Genomic DNA, 26,766 nt, shown 5'->3' on the forward strand with positions numbered 1-26,766 from the left:
GATTTTGCTAAAAACTTGGGCTGCAAAGAAAGAATGTAAGTTTGGTTCACCTATACTTACAATGACCATATGTTCTTTGTTATAAAGGACAGTCTGTAGGAGATGACCAGGCTGAGCCCAAGGGAGGGGTCAATGCGTCATCAGTCTTGAGTCCCTTCGTGCCCAAAGAAACCTAGGTCCAGCCTACCTTGAATATCATTGGTTCTTATCTACCGCTGCCAATTGGCTTTGACCATTAGTAGTTCAGATTCTTGTAGAGTGCTTAACCTTGTAATAAAACTTTGTGTTCATTTGAACTGCTGGGTTTCCTGATTTCTCACACTTGACCCAGTCCTTTATTTCAGAAAGCTGTCCTTTAGTTTTATTTATTTTTTTGAAAAACTCAACTTTTGTCTTTTATTTTGGTCATTTTACTTGTCTTGTATAAATGGTACCACTTAATGCACCATTAAGTGGAAATTGAAAAATGTGGAAACTGAATTGTCTTTTAAATAGTTTAGATATTTTTTTTAGAATATTTAGAATAGTCAAGTTTTTCTTGTTTTTGTTCTTTAATTTTCCTTCATTAAGCAAAGTTATAGATATAAACAATTAATATTTTTTATCCTTATGAAACTCTTTCAGCCTTGCCCCCTTTTCAGGTTTGTCCTTTATTTTTTCCAAGAAAATATGGTCATGGTAACTTATATTTTAACAACTGAATACTGAAACAATTTTTTAAAACAATAGCAAAAAACAGAGCCACAAAAAGTAATGTTCCATATGTGCAGGTTACTTATCAGTTAAATGCCAAGTTGGTAATTACTAATATCTTTGGAATTAGCAAAATGCCTCAGGTTTCACATTAAGTGCAGTGGGCTTTTGTCAGCACCTCATGACTCAGATATAAGCAGATAGGACAGAGAAAGTGATGACATTTACAAGAAGAGCAGAACTGTAGGCACAGGATAGGGTTACAAATCAGCGTCCTAACTATTTTATTCATACATCAGCTTAGAAGATGAATTGTGGTTTAACCTTTAGCCAAATCAACAACCAGAAGGAACTATTCCTGATAGAAATCAATGATCTCTTTTATTTCCAGCGAGGCAACTACATAAAACTATTTTATTTTACTTTTGAGATTTTAAATTCAAGGGTAGAAATCTGTTCACATTATTAATATGTGTTCTGCAATTCTCCCCAAATTTCAAATAATCATGATCATTATAAGAATTTATGGTGGCCTAGATCCAGAAATATTAAACATCAATGAAGTTAGTAAAATAAAACAAAACTTTGGATGACATCAAGATGATCAACCGATAAACAAGAGTTGTAATTATGGATCACTTCGCATTAGTGCTTCATTTTCATTCCTCCTGCTGCATAGTATTTTGCTACGATTTGGGTTAGAAGGGATTTGAAGTCTGAAAAAAGTATATTCATATGAAAGTCATCTGTTTTCCTTGTGGAGGAAACTAGGATAAAATGTAAATGTTGTGGATGTCCCTGTGGATGCCATAGTACAGGGGTGTCAAACTCAATTTCATTGAGGGCCACATCAGCATTGCGGTTGCCCTCAAGGGGCCGGGTGGTTATGGCCAGGGTGGGCGTGGCCTACTGGGTGGGCGTGGCTAGAGTGCGTATGGCCTACTGGGTGGGCGTGGCCAGCTCTACATCGTTCGCATCAAGGGTGCCTATGGGGGCCTGGGCAGGAGTGGGACAGATCTGAGGGTCTCTGGCAGAAGGAGGGTCTCTGGGCCAGGGCCAAGGCAGTGGGGGCCGTTCCCGCACTGTTTCCAGGATGGCTTCGCTGGCCACATGAAACCGCGTTGCGGGCCGGATCCGGCCCCCGGGCCTTGTGTTTGACATGTCTGCCATAGTAAAATAACACATGTAGAACTGTTTCAATATCCATGGATATTGAAATTGAACAAGATATTGAAATCCTATCGGAATATAGAAATATTGAAGTCCCATGGGCAAACATGGTTTTTGTATGAGATCCTAGAATAGTTTTCTTGTAATAGTACCCAAGGAAAAACATTATACCTTAACTTCCTTTTATGCTAAGCTATTTACCTTCCATCTTGACCATCCAGGTCTTGATTGTCCTAAAGGTGCTTTTCAAAAAGTAACTGGGATTTCTTGGGGTTTGTTTGTTTGTTTGTTTGTTTGTTTGTTTGTTTGTTTCTGAGAACGTTTGAAGAAAAATGCTTTTCAAGCTTTGTGGGTGAGAAGTGAATTGAAAACGCTGAAGAAGCGCATAGAACTGAAGAAGCTTTTTGAATGAGAAGCGAAACACTCTCTAGAAAAAAAAATCAAGAAAGTCCAGTTGCCTTTTGAAAAGCACCTTTGGGACTTCCATCTGAATACCATTTAGCCTCTGCAGAAGTATACCTTTGGCATGATCATACCCTCAGGGATCGCCTTGCTAACCTCCATGTCTTTTGTTTTTCTTCTGTGACATTGAATTTCAAATAGTTGAGGTAGATTTTTTTCTTCAACTAAAAGTCAAAGTCTCTTAGAATAGGGGAAAAGTGCTATTTCAATTGCCTTTTTTCAATTACATATGATTTACCTTGTATAATCACTGATAAGCCAAGAATTTTAAGTGCCAAAATATACTTTAAATATTGGGTTCAGCTTATCTGCAGATGGGCTTATACATGCATGTGTACAGTGTAAGAATTATTTACCCTGAAATGAGATCAGGACTTTGGGTTCAAATGGGATTTGGCTCCATTTGAGTTGCAGCCTCATAAGATGGCAGGCATACTGTTGAAATTACTGAACTGGGTGAAGAGTTAAACTTTTATTCAGCCAACTTTGTTAAGTTGGTTCAGCGTATGGTTTTAAGTCACACAGAGCTCCTCTTTAACTAGGAACTATGTGACTATTCCAAAATCCTAACAGAGAAATCTTAAATTATGTCAAAGCATTAAACTCTGTTATACCCCAAATTCTATTGTTTACGGTCACGAATGACAAAGTAGAATCATTTTATTTTTATTTTTTTATCTACAGCTTGTTTAAAATCAGTTCTATTACAGGGAATGGAATGGAATAGAATGGACATTTTTATCCATTAACTTTATCTTTAATATTAGCCAGACAACTGTCTAAATCTCTCACGGATGAGGGGCAGGGCAATGACATGTGGACCTTATAATCCTTCACAAGGTAGGAAGAATCCACCACTGATGTCTGTTCCAAATAAACAGAACTGGATAAGATTTATGGAGTTGAATTTGTCTTAGACATATCAGTTGATTTAATAATTTCCAGAGCCAAACTCTCCATAGAAAAGTAATAATTGAACAATACCACTATGTGAAAGTAACAGTTAACAATTTGCACTAAATCAGCCTAAGTGTTCCATCTTAAATAAACTTTTTAGAGGCATCACCAATTTAAAACAGCTAGTACATTCAAATATGCGTGAGTCATGGTTAAAGTCTCATAAAAAAGAAACTGATTAAGTGCCAGAACAAATTATTTTTATAATGCTAATATAACATGCTCCCAGTTCTGATATTTAGCGCCAAGTGAAAAGGAGAAAGAAAGACAGAAAGACAGAAAGAAAGAAAGAAAGGAAGGAAGGAAGGAAGGAAGGAAGGAAGGAAGGAAGGAAGGAAGGAAGGAAGAGGAGAGAAAGACGAAAGAAAGAAAGAAAGAAAGAAAGAAAGAAAGAAAGAAAGAAAGAAAGACAAAAGAAAGAAAGAAAGAAAGAAAGAAAGACAAAAGAAAGAAAGAAAGAAAGAAAGAAAGAAAGACAAAAGAAAGAAAGAAAGAAAGAAAGAAAGAAAGAAAGAAAGAAAGAAAGAAAGAAAGAAAGAAAGACGAAAGAAAGAAAGAAAGAAAGAAAGAAAGAAAGAAAGAAAGAAAGAAAGAAAGAAAGAAAGAAAGAAAGACAAAAGAAAGAAAGAAAGAAAGAAAGAAAGACGAAAGAAAGAAAGAAAGAAAGAAAGAAAGAAAGAAAGGAAGGAAGAAAGAAAGAAAGAAAGAAAGAAAGAAAGAATATCAATACGTACACATGTCCTAGCAATCAATGAATATACAACAAGGAAACAAAAAACAATACCTGAAAAATGTCAAATAAAGGCTATTTAGCTATCTGAAAATCCCTTAAAAACCTTTCTAGTCAAGGCAGAATGTATTAAATTAATTAATCATAATGTTATATAGTTTGTATATAAGTGGTAAAACAGAATATAATGTGTGATGAAAAACAGAGCAGCTCTGAAGACTCACTTTAGTGTGGTTTTTAAAAAAAATCTTGAAAGATTAATTTCTAATCTGAAAAGTATGAAACTTTCAATTACTTCATTACACCACTGTTATTTTTGTTACACTGGCAAAATTTGTATGATTCATAGCCTACATTCCCAAGTTAATAAAGCTACACTAAGCATTTCTGAAGAACACAGTGACAAGTTAGCAAACATCAGCATGAAACATGAATACAGAACAATTCATCATAATCAGACTTGAATATTTTAAAAATAGTTGGGGGGTGGGTGGGGGTGGGAAGAGTTTACATAGAACAGACCCTACATTAAGCTATAACATTTTAAAGAAGAAATTGGCATGCTTGCATATAGAAATAGCCAAAAATATGAGGCACAGGAAAAATGCCATTTTGGTTTAGAAACAAATGAAGAGGAGTTTCTTTTCACCAGTTTACTTAAGATATTTCTTATTGGAATACGTGAAAATATCCATCATCTTTTTTAAAAAAATATATAACTATTAAAGCAGCTCAATTAGATTCTGGGGCAGGCAATATGCTGACTCTAAACTGCTTAGAGAGTTCTGTAAAGCACTATTGCTATTGCTATATCAAAATGGGTTAGGATTTTTAAAAAACGTATTTGCTGAAGTATCCTCATTGGTTAAGATCAGCGTTGTACCCCTTGCCTTTGCCTACAGAGTCAGGGTTAGGATGCTCTTACAGTATATCCATTCATTTTTAGTAGCTTTAAGCATGTGAGAGGGGATTACATTAAATTAATCCAATATGTTTTTGTTTTCATTCAGATAGTGGGGTAGGTAAATTTGTTGCCTTGAGTTATTTACAAAAATATTAAAAGTGAGATTAAAATAAATAAATAAATAAATAAATAAATAAATAAATAAATAAATAAATAAATAAATAAATGGCCTTTTCTACTGATACAGGTTGTCCTCTCCTGTTGAAGACCCACATCACCATTCCATTCTCATTCCATTCCTTCACATTAACCCCCATAGACAGTTCTGGATACTAAGGGCCCCAGTGACAAGGTAGTGGCGAAGGCGGTTATTGTATGAGAGTTCTTTTCATGCATCTAAGGGTGCAAACCATGGTTATTGCAGCACTTGTTACTTTTAGGCTTATTGGCTCTGCAGCTGTGCCCTGATTCATCTTGAATTATATTCAGACTTCCAATAAAATTGAATGCTTCATTGTACTGCCTACTGATAGTTTTGGTGATCCTGTGTTCTCACACAATGCTCATCACAATACTCATCAAGTGTATTGATTTGCAGCAGCAGCCAAAAAAGCTAATACAATCCTGGGTTGCATAAACAGAGGCATAGAATCAAGATCATTGTTGTTAGTTGCAAAGTCGTGTCCGACCCATCGCAACCCCATGGACAATGTTCCTCCAGGCCTTCCTGTCCTCTACCATCTTCTGGAGTCCATTTAGGTTCACGCCTACTGCTTCAGTGACTCCATCCAGCCACCTCATTCTCTGTCGTTCCCTTCTTCTCTTGCCCTCAATCTTTCCCAGCATTAGGCTCTTCTCCAGTGAGTCCTTCCTTCTAATTAGGTGGCCAAAGTATTTGAGTTTTAGCTTCAGGATCTGGCCTTCTAAAGAGCAGTCAGGGTTGATCTCCTCTAGGACTGACCGGTTTGATCGCCTTGCAGTCCAAGGGACTCGCAGGAGTCTTCTCCAGCACCATAGTTCAAAGTATTAGTACCGCTTTATAAAACCCTGGTTAGACCATACCTGGAATACTGCAACCAATTTTGGTCACCATACTACAAAAAAGAGGTTGAGACCTTGGAAAAAGTTCAGAGAAAAGCAACTAAGATGATCAAAGGCCTGGAGACTAAAATACATTAAGAACGGCTGCAGGAAATAGGGATGACATGATAGCAGTATTCCAGTATTTGAGAGGCTGCCACAAAGAAGAGGGGGTCAAATTATTTTCAAATTTTTAAAATTAAGAAAGGCATTTATAAAGAATAGAAATTCCATCAATAAAAATATATAAATGTATTTGCAGATGGATTTTTATGATTCCTAGTTTCTTTTGATGTGCAGCACAGAGGAGAAGTTGATTAATATGGTGAGAAATATAATGAATAACAATTGATGGGTGGGAAATTTCTCTGAGAATAACAGATTGCTTTCAGTTGTTTGAGACAGTTGCTTAGTTACCATTAGATTTTTAAGTCACCAGTCAAAAATCTTTTCTTTTGAAAGAATTTTTGCTTTGTTTTTAATGTAATGGTTACTAGAATATGTACTATAAATTATAAATAATAAGGATTCATACATATGAATGTATGAATGGCGAAGTTGACGGCGTCAACTTCCCTCCGTCCAGTGCGCTCCCACAGAGAGGGCCTCCTCAGGGTGCCGCCGATCAAAGAATGCCGATTGGTGGCCCCCAGGGGGAGAGCGTTCTCTGTGGGCGCGCCAGACCTTTGGAACCACTTACCGGTCAAGCTCTGGATGGCCCCCGACCTTTGCTCCTTCCGGCGCGATCTCAAAACCTTCCTTTTTGAACAAGCTGGCCTGGTCTGACAGGATGGGGTTGGGTTTTTATAAATAGTTTTAATTTTAATATGTATTAATTATTACGGGCATAATGGTTTAATTACTTTTTAATTTTTGTATTCTGTTTTTTATTATGTATTGCCCTGTTCACCGCCCTGAGTCCTTCGGGAGAAGGGCGGTATACAAATTAAATTATTATTATTATTATTATTATTATTATTATTATTATTATTATTATTATTATTATTATTATTATTATTATTATTATTATTATTATTATTATTATATATTTTGTCAATAACAGATAAGGATAATAAGGATTCATACATATATTTTTGTCAATAATTTTTGATGCAATTGATTTAAATAAGAACTGCGAACATTACTTAGTATCAAGAATACTTAGCATTTTACAGAACTAGTGTCTGCTTAGTGTTTACTCAGTTCTCCATCATGCACCACAAATGTGTATTTCTTCATTGTAAATTGGACTGTTCAAATGGCCGTCTACCTTCCCAACAATTGATAAAAATTGTACTGCTATTCATTTTGAAAATAAATGTTTGAGAAAAGATGCCTTTGGGTCTATGAGAGGGTCATGAGGCATTTGATATATAGTGTGCAGAAATAATGGCAGCAAAAAGATAGTGAAAACTATATTTTCTGCTTACAACTGATGGCTGTCCACTTTTTTTTGTAACCCATTTGCAGACACAGATGGCCACCAAGTAGGGAAAGACTTTTAAAACATGATTTATGTATGAGAAGGTTTTTACTGAACCGTATATTACAAAAGTGAGCAAGTATATAAAAGATATCAGTTCTGGAGGGGGAAAAATAAACTGCATATTTCAGTATAAAGGAAGATGCCAATGTTCAAAAACTACTTCAAAAATAAAGGAAAATACCTGAAATACTAAAATCCTGGGAATCCTTGATAAGCAGTCTATCAATGTCTTTTAAAAGATGTTTATCTTTGCAAACTAGCTTATGACCATGACAGCTGAAATTGAAGGCATTGTGTATTATAACACTCTTCACCAGAGAAGATAGATAACTGTTTTGGCATATATTACAAGCATTGAGATTATATTTAGTAGTGATTTTTCACAGATTCTATAATCTTGGCATATGCCAAAATATTTAAATTTGCTTCTCCATAGATAGTTAATCTTAATTTAATCTTCTCTCTGCCTTTTTCCTCCCAGGCATCCTAGGTATCATCAGCATTAAGTGTCAGCATTTACAGAAGCTGGAATACCATTTTATTTCTCCATTATTTTTAAATTCTTTTATTTAATACAAGAGGCACAGATCTTTGAAAAACAATTATCTTCCTTTCATTTAAAAATGTTAAGTACCTTGCAGAACTAATACAGGGATTATATGTAAGAGTAGCAGAACTATCAATACTTTCTTCCTATTTGGTTGTTCTAAAAAGATAATAAATCAAAACCTCATAGTGCATGTGCTCTGTAAAAGATAGCAAGAATATATGAACAGCAGCATTATATTGTCCATGGATGTGCACAGAGGGGGGAGGAAGGAAAGTGCAATGCAATGTTGTTATCAAAACCATGACCGAAAGTGGCACAGTTTCAGATGTTCCACTTACCATTTTGCAGATTTTGACCCCCTGAAAATGCCAGTGGCACTGTCACAACTCAAAAAACCCTGAAGGAAGGGTATCAGAAGCCTTGCCAACATCTAGCACAAAGACAATTTGACTTGCACAGTTCCCAGCAAACCATTCACCGTGAAACAGTCAACACTTGGTCTTCTCTTTTTTCTCCATCAAAATTTAATTATATGAACAATAGATAACCGGACAGGTACATTATCCAAAACCATAGTTGGCTTAACAATGATTTCCCAAATAAGCTGCAACTGGATGACTTCATAAAACCCTTTAAGTTAAATTGGGAACAAGTGGCGCTCATTATTTATTACAATTATGTTCATCACAAGTGTTATTCATATCTTTATCATTATGTGGTTACAGTATTATAATATGCACTACATGAAACTGTGTCTGAACACCACCCTTCAGATAACCCCGATCTAATCTAAATATTCTGCCCTGTTCGAAATGGCCTTTGAAATAAAGAACTGCAGCCTTACTAGTGATATGCAGGTTCCTTTCCTGCAGAAAGTAATGGGTGCCCCATTTTTTTTTTTTGTTTTTACATAAAAATTGAAGTAAGCAGGCCTTTCTATAGAGTACAGTTCATAGTCAACAAGGATATATCCAGTGTCTTCTGTGACTGGTGCTCCACAAAAAATGCACAGTCTTTCTTCAAATGGAACTTCATGAAACCTCCCCTATCTTTCCATGGAGTCCAGTTGTTTGAAACGAGCTTTAGAAAAAGCTCTTCTGTGATGTTGAGGCATGTAAGTTGCTAAACATCTTTATAACTGGGAGGATTTATCTTACTGGAAATAAATACTAAAAAATGTGAAACAAACATTGCCATAAACACATTAATAATATGGCCCTGGGTTGTTGTTGTTTTTAAAAAAGTGATCATTTCTACAGTATGTTTGCCAGTATGCATTTATTATGATTAAACTTGCTTTCAGAATTGGACATTTCTTTATAAAAATCTGCTCCATATCATTTTGAAATATTTTGTAGTTTTGTATTTTAACTTTTTTTAAATAATAAAAATAAAATATTTCAAAACAAAAAATCTGCTCCATATCAGTACACTGCCCAGAATAAAATTGTATTATCTTTCTGCTGACAATTATATTTGCAATGACCTTTATTTTCCCATTTGGTTCAAGCTTCATAAAAAACAAAGAATACGATCCAGAACAGCTCCCACATACTGTCCTCAAATATTTCACCTATCATGCAGCTTCCTCAAAAAGAACTTCCTGCTTCCAGGGTAACAGGAAACATTTCTGGACAAGAAGTGATTTGTCTGAAGTCCACTCCCTATAGAAGCGACATTTGAGGGATCAAAGCTCTTTAGGGAGGAAGCTGAGGAAAATGGGAGGGAATAGGAAAGTATATGCCAAAACAGTGAGAATGGTGAGAATTCAAGGTATTAAAAGGATAAATGGTGTAAAGAAAATAAAGAACTTAGAGGAAGATTAACATAAAATTGGGAAGGAAGTTGAGGGTACAGCATCATCACTGTTCCAAAAAGAGGCTTTGATGTGTCCTATTGTACTGTAAACTATCTCATCTACCCTGCACCTTTCAAGATTAGATAAACCTTTCAAGATTAGATAAACCCTTCACCTTCCATTTCCCACCTCCCCTACAGTATTTCTGTATCAGTTGCCAGGAAAAAAAAATGAAGTGGGAAGAATTTTCCCAAGCTTTGGAAAAATGAGAACTTTGTCTCCAAATGTAATCTAAACTGCTGGACCTGGACAGCCTTGAATCCTCAATTTTCAACCTAAACTAGAGTTAGTCTAAGCTAAGCTAAGGTTCTATCATTTGGACTTTTCACATGAAATCCCTGGTTTTACTTTCCCTGCTTGTTAGCTCTCTAGGATGCTGCCATTACAACTATACTTAGGATAACACATCTGTTTTCCCTTCATTTCTAAAAAAAAATAGTTCCTGGATTAGGGATGTGCTGACTCTTAAAACAGCTAAGGAAAATGTTTTAAGGTGGATCAAGCTTTGAGCTAGGTATAGTCCAGAACATGACCAGTCAGTGAATATGTGCTTCAGTCAGGATATTATCTTTGCATTATAGTTTCCCAAGTCCCAATGCAAAAAAATTGGAAGGAAAGAAAGCAAGTGAATAAACATAATGCAGGCAAATGACTCTCTGCCCAAGGCCTTATGGGTAATGTTCTTGTCTTTTGATTTTTTTTTCTGGACCTTCCTTTTTAATAATGCCATTATTGATTTCAGTTTTTTGCTTTACTGTTTCATTCCTGAGCCACCTAGAGTCATAAAAGACTGGAGCAGCATGTAGATTAAATAAATAGAAACCAGCGTTTTAAATGTGCTGATAAGGTGATACCAGAACAGCTGTTTTCAAGGAAAATATCTGAGTATCATCTCACAAATATATTGCAGAAAAGTCATCATTTAGCATGATCTAAAATGGACATCAGTCTTTCATTTAAGTAAACTGTTATTATTATGTGCTTCTCTTATCTGCTAGAACAGAGATATGGGAATGTTCTCCTTTATTCACCTATTTCTTTTTTATTATTATTATTAAAGAGTTTTACAAAAACAAAATTTTACAATATATCCCCAGATCCCTCCCACCCCAAACCCGCCCACTTCCCCCCCCCACTTCCCAGAGCTAAATACAGGATTATAGTTACAATAATCATATTCTAAATAAAAATTATGCATAATATACAATTCATAATGTGCTTTAACTCCCCTTTAACATAACTACAAACAACGTACCAATAACAATATCCCACTAAAATCTACTCATAAGCTAAATGGAACTTTTTAGTCCCATATTTGTTCTGAATATAATTTATCCATCTCCTCCAAACTGAAATATATCTTTCCTGTGAATGATCTTTCAAATAAGCAGAAATCTTAGACATTTCTGCAAGATTCGAAACTTTAAACACCCATTCTTCTATAGTGGGCAAACTATCCTTCTTCCAATAAAGTCCCACCAGTAACCGTGCTGTTATCATGTTCAACATCAAGTTAGTTTCTTTAACATCATAATCTACAACAATACCCAATAAAAACAATTGCGGAGAAAACTTTATCTTTCTCTTAAAAATCTTTTGAATGTTCCTATTCACCTATTTCTTGATCATGCTTTTATTAATTGCCCACTTGGCCATGTCTTGCATTTCTTTCTATTTTTCAATCTCAGTTCATGCTTTGAGCAGCATAGGCCAATAAGGGCTAGTGGATCATATATCATTAGGCAACATGGAGAAGCTGTGGCATAAAAAGAAACAGATACTGGTAGACTGTAAATTTGGGGAGTAAATAAAGAGATGAGTTACTACAGGATAGAAAGTTAATTATGTTTTAGAACTGGGATAGGTAACAAGTTTTGAGGAATATAGATCTACACAACGCTGTTATTGGAAGTGAAATGTTGGTAATGATGTTCTGAATCAAAAGGGGTTAAAATCAGTGTGTTTCTTTGGCAGGAAATCTCCTAGCAAAGTTAGGTCCCTGTCACTAGCCACTGGTGAATTATTTGGGACCAGTTAAGGTACCAGTATGGCAAGGATACAAACATTGTTACAGATATGTGACTCATCCTACTATGAGGAAGTGGCAGGAATTCGTTCATTCATTCATTCAATTTATATGGTCACCCAGTTCATTAGAGCAACTTTAGATGGCTAACCACAGATAAAAACTGAATACAAAATGAACAACAATAACGCAAAAACATGTAGTGCAGATAGGTAAAACCCAATCAACAATAAATTAACAACTCTTCATGAAGTCGAATTAACCTCCTGATTCACATGCCCAGAAAAATATCTAGTTTTTAAAGCTACCACGCTAAATCATGCTACAAAGAATCTTTTCATACAAAGTGGTGTAAGAGATCAATGAAAGAGATGTGAATAGGTAGTCGACTTTTCATATTGAAATATAATGCAATATTAAAATCTCACCCCAAAATCATGAAAAGTGGTAGTGAGAGCAAATATTTCAGTTTTAATTATTAATATGGTATACCGGTATATTGATAAATACAACCAATACAAACAAAAAATTCTTTGGGATCCTCCATAATTTTTAAAAGTAGGAAGGGATCCCGAGGAGAAAAAGTTTAAAAAACACTATTTTAGGGGAACTAAAGAGAAGGCCATCTCATGCTGTGTTTTAATGGCTGTTTTTATTCTGAGCTGTTTGTTTTGTCTGTGTATTTGATGCAAAGCTCAAAGGTCAAGATGCATATACTTAAGGATGGGTTTGTATAATAATATCACAGACTGCAAATAATAATTTTTCCATCATCATGATTTGCCATGAGTACATACAGCTGGAAAACTACAAAAAAACAAAATAGTCAGATTATTAATCTATATCACCCCCAGGAAGCCTTGGAAATATAAAAATTATGGAATTTATTTCTGAACATAGTTTATATAAAATTGCATGGTAGGTCAATAGCCACTTAAAATCAATTGCATCATCTTGTTATTCTCCAATAAAATGATTACATTATTTATAGCAACATAATTAAGATAAGTAAGATACTAAAAAACAAATGGAATATAATGCTCTAGTATAGTCTCAAAAATGTGAGCTTCAAAGAAGATATTGGTATCTGATAGAAAATATTGTTTTTGTGTCCTTTCATCGTCTTAAGAAAATTGAATAAATTTAGTAATATTGAGCATAAAAATATTTTATAAAATTAAAAATGCCCAATATAATCAGTGACAAATCTCTTTGAGGATTTATTATTTCCGTGTTTTACTTGTAATAAAAAGTAATTTATAATTCTTCATAAATCTATGGTGTAAGATTTAAAAAAATAGCAATCTTACCCCTTAAGTGTGGATCCCAAGTTCATTTGGTTCCATGTCATGCATTCAAGTTGAGAAGTCATTTGGTATATATTGTCACTGTTATGAAAATATTTCCAGTTAGTACTAAAATTATATAATCTACTTCAAATAGTTCACAGAGAAGTAACATTATTTCCTTTTTCGAAACAAAAATCAAAAAGCAATCTAAAGCAATAAAGTAGATATACTTTGTAAATTTGTACACAAATTTATAAAAATAATTTATAGTTCATAAATTTTAGAGAAACAAGATAAGAGTGAAAAAGGAGAAAATATCACGAGAAGATCTACTATGGAGATTTGGAGTTTTCAAAAGGCCCACAAAATGATTGATAGAGAGATGATAGATAGACCCAAAGATACTACCCTGGTTTAAAATATCTGTAACTTGTGGAAGCCCTGTTTAAATCCAGTATTTTGTTTATGACCATATACAGATTATTCTACCTTTTTACAACTCTTTGTAAGTTACATTACTGAAAGATTGTGAATTTGTATTAAGTGTTTCATTATCACGTGGGCAGCCCAGTTGGTGGTAGAATACCATCTTCTTATCATCTTTACTATCTCCTCCTATTATGATGATGATTACTCTGTTGCTCTGCATGTAGACAGAGCTTCTGCACTGGAGACAAATTCCTTGTATGTCTAATCATACTTGGCCAAATAAAATATTCTAATATTTTCTACTTTTATTAAATTGAATACAACTGTAAAATTATTTCTGTAATTTTACTCCCAAGAAGTAAGAACTATAACTGGTTTCATTGTTTCTCAATATGTAATATTATTCCTTGTTTTGGAAGAACAAATTGTTAAAATATTCATCAAAAACTGTGTTACATAAGTAATTATCTGATTTAGCTAATCTGACACAATATAATATAATATCATCAGAAAATTATTAGTACTAGTCAAAGAGGAGCAAGAAGAATTTAGATTTCTTTTTCTTGAATACTTTTTCCATATTACAATAGTTAAGATTCTTCTCTTTTTCTGTCTTTTTCATTTTTTCTCAAAAGGCTGACTTCTTCTACAACTCTAGCTGAATATGTCCCTCAATCACAAATACATTTTAGGCAGATGCTCAAATTACCCAGATAGATACTCATAGCACATCTTTACAAACATTGGAGAAGACAAATTATCATTTGAAAAATCTCCCTTTATATCATGACCTTTTCCAGAAAAAATGTTTTGCTGGCTAAGAAGTGAATTAAACATATTTACAAACTTCTAAATAAATACTCTGTCTAGATAAAAAAGAATATCATTTCTGTATGTGTGCATGTATACTCTCTACTAGTTTGTATCACGCTCTTAATTATGAGACAAAATCTTTCTGTAAAAACTTTAATGTGTTCAATATTTCCTAAAAAAACATACCGTACTTATATGAATCATCCATTTATTGTAAATTCATCTACCTTGTTTTCTGAATTAGAAGCAAAAGATAGCAAAATATGTTTTAAATCATTTTCTCTACAGCGATCTGGAGTGTAAATTTTGCCAAAATATTTTTACACACACACACACACACACACACACACACACACACACACCTGAAGAAAATAAAGTTAGATGATTTAAATTGCAAGGTATGTGTAATACTATTTATCATTTCCTCAGCATACTATTATTCATTACAGTGTCCAAATTACTATTATGTGACTACAATGACCTGCATATCAGCTCAGAAATTGTTAAGATACTCCTGCAGTTTTCTTTTTGCAACAGAAGCTCGTGCTGGTCTGTGCCATCACATTTTACAATTCCATGCATTCTTCTTGTAATGCTGATGTAATTAATTCCTCAAGGGTCTTGATTTTTATTAGAAATGCCAGACCTTGCATTTACAGCAGGAGATTTTCCTTTAATTTTATTTCATTTGACAGTTCATTTATTAGAGCCTCCTCCACAAAATCTCTTTTTTTTAATTTGCTATTTCATCAAGTCATACACTTACTCATCTTGTCATCAACAAAAAGACACAAAAATTGCCGGGCCTGAGAAGAGAGCTAGAACTTGAACATTACTGGGGGATAACTTTTTACTTATAGTAATAGAAAACCAAATTTGATGTAATCTTCTTAAAGCACACTGTTATGTATTTATATAGATTGGGCATGGAGAAGTGGAACAAATAAATTAGAAAATCGAATAAACTTCAATTCAGTAATAAATTGCACTGCAGATAGTCTTTGACTTAAAAGCAGTCAATTAGTGACTATTCGAAGTTACGAGAGTACCCAAAAGGAAATGGCAACCCAGTTTCAAAGTTCCATGGTCACATGATCGTGTCTTGGGCATTCGGCAACCAACCCACACTTACAGCCATTTTCAGGGCCTCCACAGTCATGTGACCATGATTTACAACTATTTTGCCATTAACTGGCATTTACTTCCAGCTTTTGGCGAAAAATGTTCCATAGCAAGCAAGTTAACTTAATGATTGCCACAAAAAAGGTTGTAAAATCAGATCTGATCATTGGTGACCCACCTTACAACATTATGACTTACAACTGTAATTGCCAAGGCTCAATTAATGTTATAACTTGAGGACTGCCTGTATAAAAAGAAACCATAGATATCTGTAGGATCAAAGTCAATACCCATCTAGTGTTCATTTTCAGACCACCTAGCTAGATGCTCCTTGAGTCACAAAAGTAACTGAAAAGTACCCAAGACCATAGCCAGGTTCAGACATTGAGCTAAGCCAGGTTTTACATATGATTCTAGTATTCTATGAAAGGAATGCCCTAAATATTCTCCATGACCATACATTCAGTTTTAGCTTTTTCTCATGAGGGAATTGCTACCTCTGTCATCATTCTGGATGATGTTTCCTTCAGACCTTCCTGCTCTCTAATATTATGAATTAATGGCAACACCTATAAAGTTTCCCAGCATTCAATCATTCAAAAGCTGAGAAATGCAGTTCACCATGCAATCAATGCAAATTATCTGTCAGTATGAATTTCAGCACAGAGAAACTATTTGGTGACAGATGTAATCTAAGCCATTAGAAAAACAAAAGGTTGTATACTAATTTTAACTTTTCCTTTACACTGCAGACTTCACATTGTTCGCAAATATTTTGGGTCTTGTCCGAAATATTTCTTAAGTGTATCCTGTTGGAAGTTCTGCAAACGTGCCTCTTGTCATTCTCATGAAAATCCACTGTGTATTATGTTAGGAGGCTTCATTGTTTGTATTTTAATTAGTAACCTTTACCTAAGGCCAAATATTATGAAAGATGCCAAAATCAGATCAGTACTTACCTCTTAAAAGAAAAACAGTTGTTGGAATGTTCAGGTTACATCAGGCAAGCCAACAGAGAGAGAGGGAGAAAGGAAGGTGATTCATCTGTCACATTTATGAATCGCTGCTTGGCGTCCTCTCCTCGAAGCTAAGTGCTTTAGGTGCTGCATATGGAGTGCTGCATACATTTGTGTTTCATGCACCATTGTGCATACCTGGCAGAAATCTTGATTCATTTGTTTGTATGTGAAATATGGCATGAATGTGTGAATCTGTCTGCATTTCAGAAAATTTTCAAGGAAGTTTCCTTTAGTGTGGTCATGAAACATGCTAACGTGCAGACTTGCATGTGAAACAATGATTCTATGCAGGGCTTTTTTTTGTCATAGAATGCCCAGAACGGAGTTCCGGCACCTTTTTTGGATGGAACCTTGTAGGGTAAGCAAGGCGGGTTGTATGACGTGTGTGAGTTCCAACACCTTTTTTTTTTACAAAAAAAGCACTGATTCTATGTATATGCTGTTGCAGGCGAGTGTTTCTGCTTGTGACATTTTGCACCTGAATTTATAACATCCTTTTTGATACATTACTACTTTCAGAATTTGCTTTTAACCCTGTACAGCCTACTTCCATATTTTCATTAACTCATTTTATGTTTTCGAGAAGGCAGAAAGTGTCATTGAAAGGTTGGAAAGGCTGTTGGGGAACAATCTCATCAAACTGTCTTAAAATAAATGGATGTTTTTTGTGAATGGTGTATCATAGCAGCCATCTAATGAGATAAGCCAACATATATTTTCAAGATTCCACATAGGCCCACCAGCTCCCAAAGGTTGGAGATCACTGGGTTCAGAGGCATAATCCATTTTTTGAGATAATGTATAGCTATCATGACTGATGGTACTACCAAAATTTTCTGCATTTTAATAATCTCCAAGCATGTCCAGTTCACCAAAACAAAAATTGTATAGACTCCGTGTCTCTATATCTATATCCCACTTTTAGGGAGACATTCCATATATTTACTGCAAATAGCCCATAGTGCAACTGTTGATACATTGCCTCATTAGGACTGTGGTGTTATTTTTTTTCTCAGGAACAGAAAATGTTGCTATTGTTGTTATAAGGGCAGACTTGATTTAAAAAATAATATCTTTTTTTTAAAAAAAACAGGAACAATTGCAGTTTTGAAAGATGCAGATAATGCTTGTCCTTTTTTCAAAAGAGTAATAGAATTCCAAACATCTGCTTACTCAAAATTTATCTTAAATTAAGATGTGCTATATTTGAATCAAGGGACGCGGTGGCTCAGTGGGTTAGAACGCTGAGCTTGTCGATCAGAAGGTTGGCAGTTTGGCGGGTCGAATCCCAAGTGCCGCGTAACAGAGTGAGCGCCTGTTACTTGTCCCAGCTTCTGCCAACCTAGCAGTTCGAAAGCACGTAAAAATGCAAGTAGAAAAATAGGGACCACTACGGTGGGAAGGTAACAGCGTTCCGTGCGCTTTTGGCGTCTAGTCATGCTGGCCACATGACCACGGAGATGTCCTCGGACAAGCGCTGGCTCTTCGGCTTTGAAACGAAGATGAGCACCAGCCCCTAGAGTCGGAAACGACTAGCACGCATGTGCGGGGGAACCTTTACCTTTACCTTTATATTTGAATGATCATTATGAATATTATTTAAATGCTTAAGTGATATAATAGACTGACTGAGGTTCAATAAATTCCCTCTAGCACAGGGGTGTCAAACTTGTCACGTGACGTGTCGTGACATATTGTGACTTTTTTTCCATTGCCAACAATGGGGTGGGAGTGGTTTCAGCATGACACATCCGGCCTGTGGGCCAGCAGTTTGACACCCCTGATCTAGCAAAAGGGGGACACTGGTTGTGGTGGTTCAACTGTCTAAATAAACAGTACCCTGTTCTGGAGATGGATATAAAGCCACTTTAAATATAAGTGTACAGTTTAAGAATTTTTAACCCATAATTGTTATCAGAAGCCCTGTAATTTTATTTGTGCCTTTTCAGCTCTGGATAGTACATTCACTGAGTTAGACAAGATGGCCAGACTACACTCCAAGGCCATTACATGGTCAAATCTCCTTTTGAACAGTATCCGAAACAGATCATAAATCCAGCATAAAAATTGGTCTCAAGACCTTATAAGCTACAATCTCTGAATCCATTTAACTGAATGAAAAATACTAAAATAGGCATTTAAACCCATTGATTTTGCTTCCTTTTTAAAGCATAAAGTACTGTATCCTCCTCTCTCAGTATCAGGCTAAACACAAAATGATTACCAAAATTAATTCTCATTTATCCAATTAATCCACATAACAAGGAAGTATGGCTACACAGTAAATTGGGGGCACAAATAGTACATAAGTGTTCAAATTCTGCATTTGAAAAATGAGATTGCTTCCCATTCTAAAAGTAATAATGTGTAATGAAAATGGAAATCAAGAAAACCTTCTAAAGATAAATTGACAGAATCTTATCTGCTCAACTAATCTCCTAATCATCATGTCTAGAAGAACAGCAAAAAATATTTGCTGTATTTTGCTACACAGAAAAAAAAATAACATTTCCTGGGACTAAATCCCATTACAGTCATTGGGGGTAGCTTCAATTCAAATAAGTATGAGTTTCCATTATAAATCTAAAGCAGTAGATTTACTTTTGAATAAACATGCATAGAAGTCCATATATATTTCAACTGCAATTAATAAAAATTAACTGGAATACAAATCTGAAAAATCCAGATTACTATGCCTTTTAATTTATGAGGGAGTAGAAAATAGCTGCATGAGGTTATTTATGATAGGATCTCAGAGGGATTAAAAACTGTATTATGTAATTTATTCACATATAATTTAAATTGTCTTACAACTCTCCGTACAGAAAAATACATTCTTGGAACCGATGACCCTTTTTTCAAATATTTGCTTTAAAGCAAAATTCAAAAGAATTAAATTCAAAACAAAATCATTGCAATGGTTTGAAATGAATTTTCCAAATCACTGGAGATTAACTACTTAATTTTTTTTTAGAAATAAAATAAGGAAGAGGAAAACATTTGTGCAGGCAGAATTAATGTTAGCTGGAATGAAATAAAAGGAAATTAATACTGAGGGGGGAAAATATCTTAAAAGGAAGCCAGTAGTAGATCACAAAGAAGTTTGTTTTGGCCTGTATTGCAGCCTAGGAGTTTTTGACCTTGGTGCAGAAAGAGCTATAATCTGAGCTGCAACTCCTCCACTGTTAAAGGCTTTGCAAGTGTGACTCATAGTAAATTTTCATTTTCAAACATGTTTACTGTATCAAAATGCATAATATAGAAAAGTTCATAGTGTAACTTGAATAGAGTATGCCCAGTGAATATTTAAAGCCAGTGTTGCTTTGCTTTCATCTGCCTGGCCATTGTACACTAATGCCATATTCCCAACAGATGAAGACTTATGTTTTTACATTTAATTCAGTGAGCCACTACCTAGGCCAGGTATAGGCAACTCGGCTCTTTTATGACTCATGGACTTCAACTCCCAGAATTCCTGAGTCAGCTATGCTAACTCAGGAATTCTGGGAGTTGAAGTCCATGAGTCATAAAAGAGCTGAGGTTGCCTACCCCTGACCTAGGCCATACTTCCATTTTCATGGATCTGGAAGGTTAGGCAAAGATTTACCATTTTTAAAAAAAGCAGAGTCCCCAGCTACTTCCTCCAATCCTGTCTGATACAGTATGAGCTAGAACAGGGGTAGGCAACCTTGGCTTTTTTGTGACTTGTGGACTTCAACTCCCAGAATTCCTGAGCCAGTATGGCTGGCTCAGGAATTCTGGGAGTTGAAGTCCACATAAAAGAACCATGGTTGCCTAGAATAATGACAGGGTTTCATTGGACCCCTTCCTCGTTAGGCAAGGAAGCAACAGTAGGCATTACTCAAGGGTTGTGACCAATCAGTGTTTGAGAGATATATTTTAGTTTCTGGGTATTGGGTCTGCACCTTTGTTTAACTTTCTTGAAGATTGACTGTATTTAGCTGACTAGATTTTTGAAATATCACAACATGGATGACTTTCTCCCATATCTACCTGGGTTAATAAATCAACTAAGCACGCTAAACTTTTATTAATCTGTCAAGCATATTGTATTGTGCAAATTCAATTATGGTTTCACAAGCCATCTTACCAATTCAACTAATTAACAGTGTTGTTCTTTCTTTTACATATATATTTATAAGAAATATGTTACCATGCTCAATTTTTTTTCCTGCAGTCTCACTGTAACAAGAGATGCTACATCTGGTTCAGTTCTAATCACTTTAATGAGTGATAGTATGTTTGTCTAAAAGAGCAATCTTAAGCATATAAATGTTTGGTCATTGAGCAAGGCAAAAAAGTTTTGAATTATTAATGAACTTACAACAGAGTTCACCACTCTTAAAGAACAAGCAGGAAAAGGTCTGTCTCATTTCATAATAATATTTGGCAATCCCAACAATTTATCCATAGTACTTCTACTACACTTTCATTCCACACTCAAAGACAAAAAACAAACAGATGTCTTCAGGGACAAAGATCAGAGGAAAAAGAGAGGAAATTATCCAATGTTGCTTCAGTTTTATATATCTCATTCCTAGATATTTTTATTTAAAATTGGATTCTAATGAGTTTAATAAACAAGCTTTTCAAGTGAGGTTAAGGAACATAATACATGGAAAGTTAAAGATATTCGGGGGGGGAAATTTAAAGACTTAAATAAAGCCTTCTTGTCCCTGCAAGAAAGGCTGTGCTGACTAAAGCCTCTTTTTCAAATTACAGAAAGTAACAATTTTATTGTGTCCAGCAATAATTCTACAACAGTATGTTGTGTGTCTTGTTCTGGCCATCATACTTTAAAGAAAGATTCAAACAAACAGAAACAAATGCAGACATGGACAATAAGAATGATCAAAACTTATAAACAAAGTCCTAACAAGAGAAATTGAGGTAGATATGAGAGATAATAGAATAACAAAGTTGAAAGGGACCTTGGAAGTCTTCTAGTCCAACCCCCTGCTCAAGTAGGACACCCTATACCATTTCAACAAATAGTTGTCCAGTCTCTTCTTAAAAACCTCCAGTGTTGGAGAACCCACAACTTCTGGAGGCAAGCCCTTCTCGCTGATTAATTGTTCTAACTGTCAGGAAGTTTCTCCTTAGTTCTGAGTTGATACTGTCTGATTCCCCTGCCCCATACCACAAAGCCCCTCTTCATTCTGTTGATGTAATAAATTCTAAAAGCAAGAATGATCCCTCAGTTCATTCCAATACATGCAGAGTTTGACGAGACGACAGATTCCTAATCTCCAAAAAATCATACAAACTGAAAACTGATGTGGAGAAAACAATAGATAAATGGAAGCAGAAGTAAGCAGGGTAGCAATCTGAGGTGGTTTATTTTGTATTGCTTATGCTTAGTTAGACACTTAGGTGCAACAGAATAAATACGTTGTCCAATTTGTATAATATCCAATAATAGCATTGCATAAAAAGGAAAAGTGCTGCTTCAGCAGGGAGAGGGGAACTGCCACTTTTAAAAAATCCAGTAGCATTTAATGCCCTTTCTAATGTATCTAAAAGCATGTTCTAAAAACAGGACCTCTTCTGAAAGGTTTGGATGTAGATTTATGTGATGGAGTAATCCCATAAAAAAAATAAACCTAAAGGTTGATAAACAGTCAGCAATCAACGCAGATTTTCAGTGAACAATAATAATCAATTATAATGATGTAATCAAGCTAAGGCATAGATAACTTCTACCAAATCCCATCTGCTCAATAATAATTACAGCTGGCATAGTCTTTATCAATACAATCTTATGGAATCTAGAAAATCCAACACTATTGGCTGAATTCCAATATTTTCTGCATGCTCATGGACACCAAAATCAAGACTTTGCATTTGATTTTACTTTTGTGTTGTAGTTTTTTTAAAAAAATTGTTCACCGTTGACAGATCATTTTTTGTTCCTTTAACATTAGCTATAAAGGAATAATTTATATTATAAGAGTTTCTCATATTGAAAAATGTAAAGTAGCAAGAAAGGAAGGTGGAATCTTCAAAGTTCCCATTATCTTCTGCCAGTGGTAAAAATGAGCAAGGAGAATCATAAGTATATAGCTACATTGGGATATAACTGCAAGAAAACGGTGAGGAAGCAAAATACCTTTTGAAGAGATACGTTAGAAAGAGTAGATATTTAAGGAAGGTTGTGGCGTGATCAGAGAGAGATAAATGCATTTGGCAACTGAATGCCATAAAAGGGATAAATGAGAATAACAAAATTCATAGAAAAGTTTGTAGTCAGGCATGGATCAATATTGCTTCCTGAAAGGCAAGGTGAAAGACATATTAATAGCTTTGAGAAATATGGAACTGATGGTTAGAATGGCAATTTTGTCTTTTGCCACTTTGTTTGTTCAGAATCTCTAGGCAGAGCTAGAACAGATTAAGAGAAGAAACAGGCATTTTGAGCATAAATGTAAATGAAGACTCAATCATTCAAGCCAAAAGCACCCAAAAAGGTTAAACCATGGCAACTAGACCAAAGTTCATTAAACTGAGCTCTTTCGTTATTCATTCAAGTCATTTCTTCAGTCAAAATGAAAAAAATTAAGTTAGGCAGAGAATCAGAGGGTTGCTGGATTGCACCAACTCTTGCCATAACAACTGCAGGGGTTTCTCTGGGATACAGTACCAGATGCTTTTGGCCTGGATGATTGAGCCTTCATTTACATTTGCAATAAATACATTTTGGGAAGAAAACCCAGCAATGGTTATGGCAAGAGTTGGTGCATTCCAACGACTCTCTGACTCTCTGCCCAACTTAAATTTTTCATTTGGACGTTACTTGGATGAGTAAAGAGACATCACAGTTTAATGAACTTTGGCCCAGTTGCCATGACTGATGGCATTTTGAGCATTTTTACAATATAATTCACCACCCTGTTCTATATAGTTTTATTTGCACATTCAATTTTATTGAGTTCTTTGTAGTAATATGTATAAACTGAAAAATTATCCTGTTTTTTTATTTGAATCTAAATCAATAAGCATTCAGAAAAATAAAGCCAAATTTTATTATATCTCAGTATACCATTATTATCTTTAAAAATCTACATTATGAAATTACGTCCATAGGCACTACAGAGCTTCAGCAGTTACTGGAAAATCAGTTATTTCAGGTCTGTACATTGAAAAAATAACAATTTTCCTCATTCATTCAATCAGGATTCTGAGACATCAATGCTTTTTGGAGTTCTGATTAAAAGCTACAGATTTGAAGAGTTCCAATCAGAGACCAGACTGCAAAATTTATACAAGATATATAATTCAGATTTATCAGAAATCTCAGATTGGGACTTTCTCTTTCTCTCTCTTCAGATATGCTATCTGTAATTTGTAACTGTTGGCTGTTTTAAATGATGTTTTAAAGATTACAAATAGAAATAAAAACTAATACAGACTGCAACAATATATAGAATAAAAAAGTAAATATGTAACTGCAGTGACCACCTAAAACTTTATAGTGAAAGTGAGGATATAAATACTTTAGAGCAGACATGTCAAACTTGTAACGTCATGTGACATCGCACAACGTATCGGGACTGTTTTGCCATTGCCGGCAATGGGATGGGCATGGCTTCCACGTGACGCATCCGGCCCATGGGCCGTCAGTTTGACACCCCTGCTTTAGAATGAGTGAATACATAAAAAGTTTTCAGTTATGATTGGAGAAGAAAGTTTGCAAAATTAGCTGCTAAGAAAAAGTAATTTTTGTGTAGATATATCTACAAATGAGCCAACATTTATTAAAATAAGAGAAATCGTTAGCAATTGCTTGGACAAATGAGGTTCATGTAAGTAAAAGGTTATTTTAAACCAGGGGTCTTCAAACGTGGCCTTTTTATGACTTGTGGACTTCAACTCCCAGAATTCCTCAGCCAGGCACCAGAGCAGAGGCTTCCTGCTCTAGGAGACACAGCTCCCATAATTCTCAGTTCACATGGCCATGGTGATTAGGAATCGTAACAATTGAAATGCATCTGAAGGATGCCATTTTGGGAAAGGTGGAATCTGACAAGGCCAGATCTTTGCCTAAACAACATCTTTTTCCAGTCTATTTGTTGCTTTTTAGCACCAGGCTGTAGATGTTAGGGATACTATTCTGTTCCACAGCTGACCACTGATACTCCACAGCTCAGCTGTTGTTCATTGAGCTTAATGAAGCAAAGCTCAGTGTGGCCTTGGATCTGCCTGCAAATTCCTAAACAGTCATTTACATCTCAGGTGCTCTGTGCTCGTGCCTGCTTGGCCTTGATTATAACAGAACAGGGAATTGCCTCCCTTTGACCTGATTTTAAGATTCAGCTTTGTGCACTCAGCATTTCGGGTCATGAAATTTAAACTTACTTCTGATAAGATAGAAAGTTCTGGATCTAATTTTTTGGACTCTCATCCTCTTTCCCCATCATCTCTGATTTGTAACAACTTTCCTGACTAAAGGTTTTAAAGAACTTAAAAGCTTGCAGTGCTTTTGAAACTGATCATGTTTGGTCTAAAGGTAGTAAGAATTTTGATACGGGTCATTAAAATACCCATTATAAATCTAACAGATACATTGTTAAGTCTGGATTTACACACACCTCACTCTTTTTGCCTGAAAAAAATTGTCTTGCACTGTTCTGTTATTCCCCGATTTCTCCATATGAATAAGACTAATTGATTAACTAATTTCTGACACTTGACATCATTGCAGTTCTCTAATACAGCAAGAGTAGGTTTTGAGAACAGGAGGAGAGATGCTGACATTTTTCTATCCATTAATCAATCCAACTACACAGCCAGGCATATTCCACTACAGCAGAGATCCTCAACCTTTTGGGCACCAGGGACTGGTTCAGTGGAGAGAGGTTTTTCCATGGACCAGAGGGAGTGTGGTTTTGTGTGCTGCCTGCGTCCCGTGGATGGGGCTTTGCTTTTTTGTGCAGACCGGTGGCTAGCACGCCGTGGCCCAGTACTAGTCCACAGACCCCTGCTCTACAGTACAATTAAGCTCTATTGCAGCTCTCCAGCCTAGGATGCACCAATGTGCTACAGCTATAACTTCTGTACTGACTAAGAATTCTGGGAAGTACAGTCCCCGTTCCTATGGAGGGTCTGCCTGAAGTGAGGGAGAATGTTTTATAGTTCCTCTTTGCAGAGCTCCCTTTTGTTACGTGCATAATATTTCTCAGCAGTTTCTGAGATGTAAGATTGTTCCAAGTTCACCAAAAGTTGAAGAATAGGAGGGGGAAAGGGAAGGGAAAGAGGAGACTTTAGTTCTGGCTGGTAAGCAAGCTCAAAATAAATGAAAAGGTGCTCTCCCCCTTCCTCCCCACAGGTCCGGCTCCATGGTCTTATCCAACAAAACAGCAAGGGCTGCTGGCACCAAGGATGTGCTGATTTTTAAAAATGTATGACGATCAAACCTTAAAGCTCATTAAGGATGGATAGAAGCTAACTGCTTGATAGCTCCGATTTGGTAGGCAGACAAGTAATTCTTCTATTTGTCATCTCAATCATATTCTTAGCCACAGTTGCCATCGCTCTCTTTAAGATTCACCTTAAAGACCCAGAATGCTATGTGAGAGTAGATGCACCCCACATCTCTCAGATATAAACTCTGAAAGGAAGGTTTCAAGAATGTGCTAAGCAAAATCCAAGAGAGGAAAGAAGAATGAATGGTGCATTCTGAAGTAGCAACAACCTACAAACTTAAAATAGTAATGTTCTCTTTTCTCACAGTTGGTGAGAACTGCAGCAAGAGGCCATTTATCTTGATTAATTTTAAAACTCAAGAATTCTGGGGCACTTTTCTCCTCAGAGATGCCTTTAAACACTTTTAAGTACCTCTGTTTCTTTCTGTCCTTCTGTATTAATGGAAAGGATCATACCCAATACCCATATCCTTCCTCCCATGTTTCAGGAGATGGGCTTTTGTCACTGGCTAGAATGAAGAAAAATTAGGGAACTAAATTGTCAGTCCTACAGCTTGCTAATTAGCAGTTGAATGTGTTCTGTAACTTTCTATCACACTTCCATCACCAGTACTTTTTCCCTTAAACCAGATTAGTCTCATTCATTTCAATGCGTACCAGAATGATATATTGCAAACACTTCAGAGTGAATGCCCTGGAAAAAAAGTCATTCTCTCTTTTGAAAAGTCACATGTT

At 35.5% G+C, this 26,766-nt stretch overlaps 1 protein-coding gene across 3 annotated transcripts in view; it reads right to left on the reverse strand.

Moving 5' to 3' along the window:
* The window catches only part of WT1 (WT1 transcription factor), a gene marked incomplete at both ends in the record, with an annotated part of 50,400 nt that overhangs the window by 11,696 nt on the left and 11,938 nt on the right, over positions 1-26,766 (reverse strand). For 2 of the 3 annotated variants that reach the window (XM_081312571.1, XM_081312570.1), the window contains one exon: positions 13,227-13,304. The exons of the other annotated variant lie outside the window; for it this stretch is intronic. In XM_081312571.1, coding sequence (XP_081168697.1) covers positions 13,227-13,304 — 78 coding nt within the window. The remainder of the gene's footprint in view (positions 1-13,226; positions 13,305-26,766) is intronic. 3 annotated transcript variants of the gene reach the window in all.

The sequence above is a fragment of the Vipera berus genome (assembly GCF_964194415.1).
Source record: "Vipera berus genome assembly, chromosome: 1".
NCBI classification, from domain to species: domain Eukaryota; kingdom Metazoa; phylum Chordata; class Lepidosauria; order Squamata; family Viperidae; genus Vipera; species Vipera berus.